At 40.7% G+C, this 13357-nt stretch overlaps 1 protein-coding gene across 5 annotated transcripts in view; it reads right to left on the reverse strand.

Moving 5' to 3' along the window:
* Positions 1 to 3858: 3858 nt before the first annotated feature.
* The window catches only part of PRIMA1 (proline rich membrane anchor 1), a 46263-nt gene continuing 36764 nt past the window's right edge, over positions 3859 to 13357 (reverse strand). The window contains exons 4-5 of one of the 5 annotated variants that reach the window (XR_004307368.1): positions 11073 to 11298; positions 3859 to 8366 (exon numbers count right to left, since the gene is read on the reverse strand). Coding sequence is in view for 1 of the 5 variants with exons in the window: in XM_015865352.2 (XP_015720838.1) it covers positions 8267 to 8366 (100 nt within the window). In the remaining 4 variants the exon portion in view is untranslated. The remainder of the gene's footprint in view (positions 8367 to 11072; positions 11299 to 13357) is intronic. The other 4 variants (XR_004307370.1, XR_004307371.1, XR_004307369.1 and 1 more) reach the window with 4 other exon arrangements.

Genomic DNA, 13357 nt, shown 5'->3' on the forward strand with positions numbered 1-13357 from the left:
TCTGTGTCCATCAAAAACAGTCAGCCTGTCAGGCAGCCAGACTATAGGCGAATGTGACCTGCCACTTTCAGTGCAGTTTGTTCTGGAAAAAACAACTTTCTTTCCCCTAACATGAGAGGTCATAAGGAACAACACATTAAGCAAATAAGACTTCGAATCATTCTTGTTTTAAACACCCTCTAAAATTCAAATACGTCGTGCTTTAACATCACTCAGTCATCATTTCCTCCAGCAGGGACTCAGCTGCTTATGCTCAGCGGGCAGATCAGGGCAGGGTGACAGGTAATGGGCTCAGCCTCTGCCCTTGGGCAGGCTTCATTTGTGGTGCTGTGGAAATTGCTGCGCAATACGTGCTGGGCAGAAAAAGATGTAGGGACAGTGACTCCTGCTGCCTGACTTTTTCCTTCCATGTCCACAAGCTTGTCCAGGTAGGGCTTCTCCTGCTGTGTGGGCACAGTGCTGGGAGGCTGGCGTTGGTTGATAGTGTGGCAAAACACTGGCAGGAGGGCTCGGGCTGCAATAAGCAGCTGCAGGTCCCTTCCGTTCTGCTCCTAACTGCCTGTTGTTAAACCATCGTTGGAGAGGAGCAGATGGGTGATCAGGTGCATTCAGATTTTAATTTCTCTCTAAGAGGAACGCACAGGCCTTGAAATATTCTGTTAAGCAAATGACTGCTAATGAGGTGTGAAGTCCCTGATCGGGATATATGCCTCATTCTGCCATTTGTAGTTTTCTCACCCCCCACACCCTCCTTGCACTCCCGTTTTTTGTTGTTTTTTTTTTTTTTAATTTTCCGGTAGGCATCAATTAGGTGAGGTCTTTTCATTTGAAACGCTGAGATTTGTACTTGGTTTGCTAAGGTTGTCAGGTCTAGTTTGCTGCTGAACAGTTCATGCTTTGGTGCTGGACAATGCATGAATGTTTAAATTGCTTGAAATGTCTAATTGAATTATCCTCAAATTACAAATCAAAATAGGAAAGCTGTCTCTGGCTCACAGGCTCACTCACTTGGATGTGTCTGCCATACTGCTGCTTTTCTTTATGTTTTCTTTTCTGCTTCCGACTATGGCTGTGTTAAATGAAACTGTAAATACTGAAAGCATTTCTGTGTGCGTGTGCAGGGGGAAGTGATGCTGAACTTAGTGGGAAATTTATTCATGTTCTGTCTCAAAGTTCTTTTAGTGCCTCACAAAACCCGGTTCAAGAAATTTATATCAATGCATTGGAAGGAAAACCAGCCAGCTGCTATTTACAAAGAAACTTCCTTTCAGCCGCTGTGATATACAATAGAAAGTACTTTCAGGGAGACCAGTATATATACTGCTTACATGTTTTTATGGATGCTCATAGATTAAGGAAACCAACAGACCAGAAAGAGGACTTGATGTACCTAGCCAGTGCTTATTATAAAATCAGCTTGTTGTAGCTTTGCCATCTATACAGTGAGACAGAAACTAAAGCCTGTGTAGGATTTTCTTTTGTAAATCATTGAGGGAAGCAGAGCTGGGTCTTCAAGGACTACATTCATCCTGTCCAGCCACCTCTCCAGCAGCATGGGAGGCTGATCACAAGCTCAGGTCAGTGCAACACTGCATCTTTCATGGGTGTAATACACTTATGTCATTTTATGATATACAGTGAGGAGGGAGGGGAGGCTTGACTACTCACCCCTAACCTCAGCTGTGTGTTGCTATACCTTAACTTGTTCAGTGACCGTAGTGGCAGAACCAAGGGGTGCTGGTGCTGCATCCTGTGCCCAATAGCTGCACCATCCCTCCCTCTCCCTAGAAAAACACTTTGGGGGTTGGATGCCTTACCCAGGCATTTTTGCCTTGCTCTGTGTCCAAGTAAGGAATGCTTGCTGGGGCTTACAGAATGTATAGATGCTCCTGGCAGGATGGACTGAAGCAGGAGGATGCTATGACAACTCTACTCAGATGCTCAAAGTAATTGGAAGAATTGCTAATCTGCACAGTTATGCCAAATTGTGCTATGATGCAAGGCAGAAGCAACATGACAAGTGTTTAAATGTGGCAATGAGTGCTTTTGTTTTAATTCTGAGCAAAAATAAAGCAAGTTCGGAATATGCCAGGAATCTCAGTATTAATATTCCCAGTACTTTTTTTTCCTGAATGCTAAAAAAAAAGATTTAGATTCAGTTCATTTTCAAGGGCAACTCCTCTCTAAGATTGCAATTAGATAATTGTTTCTGTGCTATAAGACTGGTTGAGGATCTATTAGTCATGAAAGGATAGCGAAGCTTACATAAAATCTTTATTTAATGGAAGATCAGCTTGGATGGAGTATTTTGGATGGAAAACAAATAGCTAAAAAGAATGCTGACACATTAATAACCCAAGACCAACACATCAGGATCTTTAAACATCTGGTAGCTTTGGTGGGCAAAGACAACACCCATGTTAATCAAACATGCCCAAATCAGGGCCTCTTTCAGAAACAAAGAAAGTTGTTATTTGAAAGTAATTGTACTGAACATCTATTAAAATGATGTAGACCTTGGCAATGCATGTGATCAGATGAAATCATTGAAATGATAATGATTGTATATTACCAAATCACATAATACACCGCATCTCCCTCATTATTCTTCTCTTGCTCCCTCTCCAAATAGTATTAAAACCTAGTAACTTAATTACCCTCTTGGTATCATAATGCTGGTTCCCAGTGATGGGGCAGTGAAGGAAGAGCACACCAGACAACACCAGGCTTCACAGCAAGGCAAGTTACTCACTGTGTCTCCTATTTAGTAATATTTTCAGCAGTGATCAAAACACCTTCAGTTTTTTTTTGGTTTGGAGTTCTCATGCACTGTTGCTGTCTAATCAGATTTGCACCAAATGCTCTGGTAGTTCACCAAAGAGCACCAGTGTTTTGATTGTTCTTTAATGGGCTCATGCTTTTTTTTATACAACCATTTCACCAGGACTAAAGTATACAGTCAAATGGCAGTGGATTCTTGAATGATATTTTTATTGTTACTAGGACTTGAGGGTCCTCACTTGAATTTCACTAGGTCTGTGCTCTACCAATGACTCCAAGCAGTCTCTCCTTGTTGTGGAAGTCTCCTCTTCATAGTGAGGTGCTTCTTTCTCTGCTACAGGCTGGAAGTGTGGATGTTGAACTGGCAGCTTTGATGTCTGAAGCAGAGACAAATGTCTTCTAGGGGTATTTGCTTTTCCTGTGGTCACCTGGAAATTCTAATATGGGGGACTTCTTTCACAAAACACAGCTAATAATTAAGTCTCCCAGATATTACAGTACATAGCATAGTGGTTATTGCTCTTCTTTATATTTGTGTTGGTTTGGGGTTTGTTCAAGAGATCCTGTAAACGGGGATGTGAAAGGGACCAGTGAAATCTATTGATCTCTAGGAATTAGGCAGACAAATCTTTGTTCCATGAGGAAATCCCATCTAGTGAATTAAAGCTAACCAAGATGACTCCAGGCTTGGAATAAAAATCACCCCATGAAGGCCTGCATACAGATGATCTTGTTCAGGAACTTGAAGGTGCCTGGGGAGTTATTTCAGGGACTATTGTTGTTTGAACAAGCAAGAACCCCAGTGTGGGGTGAGGGTAAGAAATGGACAGGGCTAAAATCTTGTAGCAGTGCACAGAACTGGGACTGAAACTCAGGGTTGGATGAGATGCACCAGAACCCAACCAGACGTCAACAGCCACAAGCTGTGCTGAAGCCAGAGCAGAGAGCACGTTTGAACGAACAGGGTAAATTCAGCAGTAAAAGAAGTGCTGAAAGAGGCACCACAGTCATTTCTCCCTGCAGCATTTCTCTTCATCATGTCCCAGCTCTCAGCTACACAACCCACAGGACACAGGAAACTTTTTACAAGTACATTTTTATTTAAAATAAAAATTAATTATGGTGCCTTTTTAAAATAGGGTACTGCACAATCTGTATTTGCAACACAGTTTTTGGTACGGAACATACTTGTTGAGCAATATCCTTAAATACTAAATATACATTAATGGCTTGTTTGAGAAACATGACAACATTAATTCTGATTTATTTTTTTTTCTCTTTAGTTATTTAACCACCGATACAGATTTCCTATAAATAATATTTGTTTTCATCTGTACATGTGGTACACAGTCAAGAAGGCAGATCTTAGAGTATTTACATTCATGCATTGATTCAAACACACTATTTTGCAGTTTAAAATAATACATTTTTGTTTGTACAGATGCAGGGAGCATTGTAAATACATATCTACCACAGGCCTGATTCTCCATTGCTTGGCAGCATCTATGGCCATTACCTGGTTGGAGAAGCAGGGCCACGCTCGCTTCACATGCTATGCATGACCATATGGCATGCAAGACTGGACAATTAGGTCTCTATCTAGATATATATCAACATATTTATATCTTAAGCTTGGTAGAACTCTCCTCTTTCCTTCTATGTCTGTTTTTGCAACATCTGTGCAAGGTGGAGACGCATTCCTGGTCACAGCCCTGTGGTGGGTATGAGCCAGGGAGGGCTGCAGGGCTGAGGCTTCCTGCAAAACATGAACATGTCAGCTTCACCTTCCTGCTGAGTGCTGAGCAAACTCAATGCTTTGTAGCTCAGGCCCTTAAAGTGCTGTCTATGCTTGTGTTGATACTTAAAAAGAAATGTTAATTCTCTCCCTCAGACTGAACAAAGTGGTTTTCTATTTTGCAAGGCTATCTGTTGGAGGCCAGAGGGTTCAGAGTAGAGCACTATACTTTTGCCTAGAAACAGGCCATCTTTGTAACTGCTGAGGATCTGCCTATTTTGTGAATGGAGCTATGCAGGACCTTTCTGTACCTAAAAGTAAACTTGCGGTGCTTGTGAAGCTGTATTTTGAACTGCCAGTTCCCCAGATCCAGAGTCTCTGCTTAGTCGAGTCCTTATCCATCCAGACGTTTACTTCCTTTTGTATTTAATGATGGTTCAATAAGGAAGAATAGAAAGCAGTTTCAGAAAAGCTTTCCAAATAGACTGTAGAAAATTAGACAGACCCTTAAACCACATAAGAAAACTTTAAAACTCATTCCCCAGAGACGCTGCCTTTCTGGCTTGTCTTTTCTGAAGACTTAAATCTGATTCCAGCATACTTTTCCAAGAGACCTTCTGAAGATCACCTTCAGATCACCTTTGATGCATTGTAGTCAACTGCATCTAGGTGCTCAGGACTCTACAGGCAAAACTGTCCCATATGGAATTTTCTATTTCTCCCAGCCATGCAGCTGTGTGTAAGTGCTGAGAGCAAATGACTAGAGAAGCAGGGAGAAGCAGCTCCCAGCTTGTCTGCTACTGCTCTTCTGTGGCCAATAGACTAAGAAAACACATGAAGGAATGTTTATTTATGAAGTGCTTTGGGCAGTACAAATATTATGTAATGATATTCCCAAACACATTTATTTAATATCAGCGTGTTAAATATAATAGCATTGTAACTCTGCCTGTGCAAGTAAGATACATACACATCTCTCAAAATACTGCCACGGAGGTGTTAACTATTTTATCTCAATTATACAGATGGGTAAATTGAGGCACAGAGAGGCAAAATTACTTGCTAGTAAACAGCAGATAAATGGCAGAGTTGAAAATAGATGCCAGTCCCCATGTGTGACTCCTTGAAATGTGCTGCCTCCCTGCTCCACACCAGGCTTGAACATTTGTGTTCCACTGAGAAGACCTCCGGGGCCTGTGAGAGGTTTGCTCCTGATTGCTCATGCATCAGGATTTTCTGTCAGCGAGGCCATTTTACCACTGACATCACTGAAAATAAGATAGTATCCACTGATCACCTCTTTAGACTTGTTCTTGTAGAAACAGACACATTTTGATGAACATAATGAGCTACAAATCCCTTTTGTGATTTTGGCTTTACAGAACGTGCCTTTAAAGCTTTAGTAGGAAACAAAAAAAATCAAGAACCCTTAGGAGAAAGTGCTAATCCTGAGCCTGTTTCATGCTAAACTCATCTGCATTTACACTTCTACTCTCAGCTAAACTTGCAAACAGTCTCACACTGTATCACATTTAGGCAGAAAGAACTGGAGTAAAAAAAGGCAAATATTGGTAACTACAACAAAATAAATGTTATAGCTTAAAAATATTCTAGAAATATACTTGTGATATTTTTATTATAGTATTTAGGGGCTAAGTGCTTTAGGCAATCAACATTTAGGATACTAGACTCAAAATGCAAATTCTGTCATTTTAATCTCACTTTGGATGTAAGAGCATATCGCTGTATGTTGTGCAAGCACACAATGTAAATATGGAAGGTAGTGATTGTACTCTTGGGCAAAGGGTTACTTATTCCCTTTAACTTTTATAATTGCATTCACTTCTCAAGAAAGTCTAGCTTTTAGAAAATAATTTTATGTAGCTAAACCTTTAAGTAGTGGTGACAGGCCATAAAGCTAAATGAATAACGCCACAAATTCCTCAATGGTGGTATATAGCAGCAATTCATTTTATCATTAGAAAGATGCTTATATTTACATATACTCTACTGGTTAATAGGTAATAGAATATTAGAGGTGGGCGTGATCTGAAAATGCTGATTTGAACACCCTGGAGGTTATTCAGGGAAGGTGTTCAGAACCTTGTCTCCCTCTAGGCCAAACTACATACTAGAGGTAGACTAGACGCAAACAGGAATGTGTTCAAAATCTGGTTTCTGCAGTTCAGGCACATCCTATGTCAAACTGAAAATATAAGTGTGTTGCATTAATGACAGAAGTGACAGCTGGGGAACAGACATGTCCCAGAGCAAGACTGAGTTGGTGCCCAGGAGTTACTCGCAGACATGGAAACCAAATGGAATCGGTGCTTGAGGTCCAGACAAGAAGCAAGATAGAATCACCGTGTTGTTACTTTCAGCACAGAGGTAAATGATGCCATATGTGCGGTGATGGGACACAAAGGAAAGTCTTCAGGAGATAGAGAAAGACCAGCAGCTCAACTGCCTTTATCCCAAGTGTTGCTTACTGATTCTAACCTGAGGTCATACATGAAATGAATTTGGGTGGATTCAGCTTTGCTTTAAGTAGTCAGTAATCTATGCCATGGAAAGTACAACATTAAGCTATTACACTGAATTTGGCACAATTGGCAGTCTCTGCCAGGATAGGTGGAGACTGAATTAATGTGAACACAGCCAGCTTACCAGGCCCTCAGAAATGGTTCTCCAAGCCAGACCTACAACATCCTCAGTGGATCAGATCAGTTCAGGATACTCAACGCTTTCAGGAAGCAACACTCACCAATGAATGAAGAGGACTTCAACGGGCTGCTCATCCTTTCAACACAATCCCACCCAAATACTCCAGGATGTAAACAAAAACTTTCCTGTAGGGGTTTCCCTGGCAAATCAGCATGAAACAAACACAGAGAAATGTGTAGACTTTCACCAAAAAAGAAGTTTTTTGTTTGGTTTTTTTTAAAAAAAGAAACATGATGCAAAAAACGGAAGCTGATTACAAAGTAATAATTTTCAAAGCACCTATTGATCCTGTCCCTCATTAGCAAAGCTAATGACTACATTAATGCTTTTTCTTTTGCCTGAAAAGTCTTCAGCCATGGAAATTGCATAGTCACCAGACCACAGACAAATTTAAGTCACAATTCCATGCAATTTTTGGTTCCTTGATGGCTTAATAGATTTTTTTACCTTTGTTTTTCTTCTTCTTCATCTTCTTCTTCTTCTTCTTTTTTTCTTTCTTTTTTTTTTTTTTTTTAAATGAAATAATAAGAATGGTAAGAATGAACAAAGTATAAGCGTACAAAGCTGTGAGGTCCTAGGTGAAAACACGGCTCAGGCTGGAGAAGTATGTAGGTGACAGCTCCACCGTTGATCCTCAGGCTCATTTAAAATAAGCTGCTGTCACTCCAGCAGATCACTTTTTCCTCTGATGACCCTATTTAAGGAGCTTTTTGGGAGTGCTCTATTCAGACTAAGAACTGGGGGAAGAAGAAACAGGAGGCATCATGATGTTGCTTTCACAAGATGCAGCATGCAATGCTTTGTGATGCCTTTTCTCTGGGCAGCTTGGATCTACGTCCCTTGGAGAAGCAGCAAGCCTGAAGAGCAGTCTGCTTTTCTCTTCTGAATCACTGATACGTGCGCTATTTCTGAAATGAAGTCCTTGGCCACAGAGCTCCTTTCGCTGCCTTATTTCACCCACCTTGCATATTCCATGCTGTGCTTTAAAAGTTTACCACCTCCTGAGAGTCAGTAGGATCTCAGGGATTATACGACGGCATTGTTATCAACTGTTTTGTTGTTCTGGGAGGAGGTCATTGCATATTCAGCCCGACTGGTTCCATTCTCTTCTTTCCTCATGGGTTTCCTTAGGTGATCCAAGATTCGGTGATGTGTAGGTAGGGTGAGAGGAAAAGAAAGGACAGAAATAAACATCTTATTTTTCAATACAGAAAAGCAAGGACATTAAAAGGGGTGTTAAAACGCTGACTTTTTCCTTTCTATTTTCACTTTCTGAACAGAGGTCAAATCAGCAGTTAAATTTTGTTAAGCCTGATGATTCACCCGGAAGGTGAGGGGTCTGTTCCTAAGCCACACACAGGGCTGATTGTCTCCTCATTGCAACCTGCCAGCTCTTCACTACCTTCATCCTGGGAATAGAGGCACAGGCTCTGCATTGGCCTTTCTCCTCCAAGTGCTACACCATTAAAACTGTGCTGATGGCCAGTTGTGTCCATAGAGGACCCAGGTCACTCACCAGTTCAGCCACTCAACAGTCATCATAAAAACTGCAGTTCAGAAGAGAACTCCTGCGAGTAGGTGTAGATACGTGCATCTGTGGTGATCATCCCAGAGACTTCCTTCACCATCAGTGAATAGAAAGAGGTACTTTTAAAACAAGATTAAGATCAGCTGCAGTGGATGTCCAAAATTAGCCAGATTATGCCCAGGGCATCCCTGTTTCTCTGCGCTGCCTGTGAAGGAAACCTAGTTTACAGTCTTAGAGAACTCCATGTAAAAGTTGAAGCTAGTGACCATTGGCACCATTCTGGTAACACAGTCCAGGTCCAACAATGCTAATTGTGAGGCAATTCAGAAAATGCCCAGCAAATGTAGAAAGCTAGCAAGAATCTGTGAATCACTGAGCAAATGAATCTTTGGGATTTTCAAGTGGCTCTGAAGGGGAAGACAGAGCAAAAGTCCTGTAACAATGTTAATTCACGTAAATGATTCCCTCACCGTTTCTTTGCTCAGAAATGGTGTAGCCTTTATTTAAAGCCAAAGCTTCATGCACAGCAGGAGGCAAAAGCTTTGTGCTTTCCAAAATGATATCTCACACATTTGTGCCTTGAGTGTAAGGTGCTTATAAGGGCAAAAAGAGAGATACATAAAATATAACATTTCCTGTTATTATTCTTAGCATCATTTAACAAAGCAAACAACAATTGATAAAAAATAGTTAACAATATTTAATTTTAGCAGATAAAAGCATTAGTGAAAGGTACATTGAGAATTATTACAGGAAGATAAGTTTGTTTCTCTTGTAATCTTGCAGAAAATATATTTGACTGTGATGTCTTACTCCCCTCTTTAGCTGGTGAGGGTTAAGGCTTGTTAAAATTAGCAATCAGTCCAGCAATTAGAGAGTGAAAATGGAAGGGAAGAGGAACCTAAGAACTTTGTTGAGCTCCATTTAACTGTTAGCATGCTGTGCCTGACTGGTTTTGGAAAAAGCTCCTGTGACTCTACTTATCATGCCATTGTAAAGCAGCCTCCACCCCATCACACTCCAGAGAAAAGGAGAATCTGATGGCAGCATTTCCCCCATTTCCTCATGGGCAAGCAAAATGCTGTGGCTCTTTTTAAACTTGTCCTTTGTTTTCAAAATTCATTTTATTTTCCTGTTCCAAACATGACAGTTGGCTTTATGAACATTCAAACAGTGAAGGCATTTTGGCCACTATCAGCTCTGTCTCCTTCTTTCTTTATCTTATTGTCTTAAGTGTTTCTGTACCCTTCCAGCTCTACTTGCTTTCCTTATCTAGACTTCTTTCTTCAGGAAATATCTTCCTTTCACGTTTATCTACTTTTTTTTTTTTTATCTTTTTTTCTTTCTTTTTTTTTTTTTTTTTTTTTTTCCCTAGAGGTGATTTCAGGAATGGACACCTCAGTCCTTCTGAAACTGCCCTTTTCCCCTTCTGCCCTCTTCTAGCTTCTGTTTTTCTTGCTCAGGAGCAGCTGTTTGCTCTTTCACTTCCCCAGCATGGAGCTGAGTGATTCAGAGACTCCCCTCTGACAGCAAGACCTCTCTGAAGAGCCTGCTGGAGAAGCTGCCCTTGATATTGTACTGCTTGCAATGGAATTCACTCAAAATTATTTGTTCGGAGCCTGAAAACAGTGGAATGCAGATTTTAATCAGGGTTCTGCTGGTTCTCTGCAGCTCCCACATCCTCATCTGCCTTATCAGCTGCTCAGGGTTAGTGTGAGTGAAACACAGCAACTACCTTGGGGCTCAATGAAATGGCAATTTGAGTCACTTAGTTATTCTTGGCAGAACTGAAGTTCAGGCTTGCAGACTGCTCTGCTTAACTCCCTCAATTTATTTCCAAATGCACGACAGATATAGATTTGGGGTCCCACTTGCCTCAGTTACGCTATTTAAATCATGGGCTTGACAGTGCTTTATGCATTTATCACATTGATTAAAATTGACTCATGCATTTAGATAATGAAAGACTTTTTAGTGTATTGCGAATTTTAAACCACCTTTTTGCATTAGGGTACTAGCTCTTTTTGTGTCTAACTCTGTGTGTCACTATTTCTTTTTCCCCTAAAAGTACACAAGATCCAAGTACACAAGTTCTCCTTTTACATGCCAAGGAGAACCCTATTACTCTATTTTCTGCCTGATAAGTAAAGTTATACGTGATCCTCCTACATGTAATACTTCAAGATCCCTTTTATTTGAAATGCCGTGGCCCTGTACTTTTCCAGTTCTGTTCCAGGGTTGCTCTTCACTGGTAAGAACAGATGAGTCAAATTAGTGAGGGAAAGAGCAGGGAACTATTCATACCTGACATACGTACTTGGTGGCAGGTGAAACAGGCTGCTTGCTAAGTGCTTTGCATTGCTTTGCAGTGTGATTTGCTACACATTTGCTTTAGCAAGCAAATCGTTGCACTCTTCATGCAAAACAACTGTGAATGAAAGATAACTTCAACTCTGTAATACACGCCTGAAATGATGCATCTGAGTCCATAATGACCTCTCCACCATGTATGCATTAATTTGCAAGAGTCCTAAAATCAAGAAATCATCAAATAGCCATTTACTAGAGCATTTCACATGCTAAGCTTCAATTTCTGATGAGGTTCTGGTAACATAACATGATACATTTTGTTTGAAAAAGAAAAAAAAATCATATTGGCTTATGGCAGCTCTCTGCAGTCCTGTGTACAGTTCAACGTAACAATGCACATTCAAACAGGATTTGTATGCTCTGACTTTAGAAAAGATCCTCCTCAGTGGGACTGGAGAGAGAACTGGGAAAAGGTAAAAACTTATGGGCTGAGATAAATGCAGTTTAGTAGGAAAGAAAAGGAAGGGATAACAGTAATAACAATATAGAGAACATGTGATGCACAACACAACTGCTCACCACCTGCTGACTGCTGACCAGTCCCTGATTAACAGCAGCCATCTCCCCATGGCCAGCTCCTCCCTGTCTTATTGTTCAGTATTTCACCATATAGTATAGAATATCCCTTGGGCCAGTTGTCCCAAGTTCTGTCACTTCTCAACTCCTTGTGCTTCCTGCAGCCCCTTTGCTGGCAGGGCTCTGTGAGAAGCTGAAATATCCTTCACTTTGTGTAAACAATGCTCACTACAACTGAAATCCTAAATGCAAAAGACAAATTCAACACATACCAGCCTTTATAAAGAAAATGAACTCTATCTCAGCTGACACCAGGACAGGAAGACATTTTTTGGCACTTGATGATGTCTAATCACAAAACTCAGCTGGTATGTTTGAATAACACCCTCCTGCCAGCTTTTACTACTGATGTAAATTTAGCATAGATGTAAGTCTATTTTTGTAATACAGTATTGCTGGTAGAGTAGCATGGGAGGGTTTATCTTTATTTTTTTTGCTCATTCTTAAACAATAAAAAAAATATATATATATGACTTTTTTGATAAAAACATTTTAAAAACATTGATAAATTCACATCCTGCCAGAGCTCTGATACTCAGCTCAGCACTGCCAGGAGATACCTACCTTCACTTGGGATTTACTGAAGGAAATGTCTATTCTGCTTCCTACAAAATGGGAATAGAGCAACAGTTTTCTCTTTAAAAATGCAGTCAGGCACTATGCCTTCCCTGCTGTACATTGTTTGAGGAGATGCCCAGTGCCCAGATGACCACAGTGCAAGTCTGCTCTTTCCTGAACAGTGGTACAAAATTGTGAATTGTACTTAAAATGTACAATAAAGAAAGATAAATAGCTGCAGACCTGTTCTACCACAAGCCCCACAGTGATTCCAGAGCCCTTCCTGTGCTTGTACATGCTACAACTTCAAAGCTGCTCTCCACAAGAATGAATATTTCATTACCTATCAACATAGAAAAATGAATGTTTTTCAGTAAAATTCGATATCATCAACACACTTATTTGCTTTACAGGATTGCTCTATCCTCATGTGTACAAATGAAATACCCATGCTGTCTAGGTACATGCAGTGATCCAATAGCAGCAGTATCCTTCTGGGTTACAAATTTTTCCAAGAAATGGGGTAGATATCTGATACGTGTATTTTCACACATTTTGCTGCTGGAACCCAAGAGAAGATGATGTGTGGGCTACAGTCATTCTTCAGAAATATCCTCATTTAGCAGACATGGACATGGAAAAACAAATGTTACAATGTATTATTCAGTTACTGGACCATCTCTCTCAATAACCAGAATTTTTATAAGAATGCAAAGAAAGTGAATGAAGGGTGTTCACATCTCAGCACTGTAGGTGTTCATCAAACAGCAGCTTGATTCATGTTGGGCATCAGCCACCAGAGATGAATCTGTTCCCATAATAACAACAGCTGGGAGAAGCAAGCTTGCTTTCTAAGACTCGTTTGTGAGCAGAACCCCTGTTAGAGAGGCTCAGTGCACTATAGAAAGTTGATTTATGGGAGACATCTGTCAAATCTAGAAAGCTTGTGTGCAGCTGCTCACCAGCAGCCCTGCCTCACAACCAATCTAGGCTGGCCAGCCTGGTGCGATGGACCAGACATACACACAGCTCATGCTTTGAAGTAAAAAGGAAGGTCACTTCTCTGAGATGGTTTTTAAGCCTAT

Source organism: Coturnix japonica, chromosome 5 (assembly GCF_001577835.2).
Source record: "Coturnix japonica isolate 7356 chromosome 5, Coturnix japonica 2.1, whole genome shotgun sequence".
Lineage (NCBI taxonomy): Eukaryota > Metazoa > Chordata > Aves > Galliformes > Phasianidae > Coturnix > Coturnix japonica.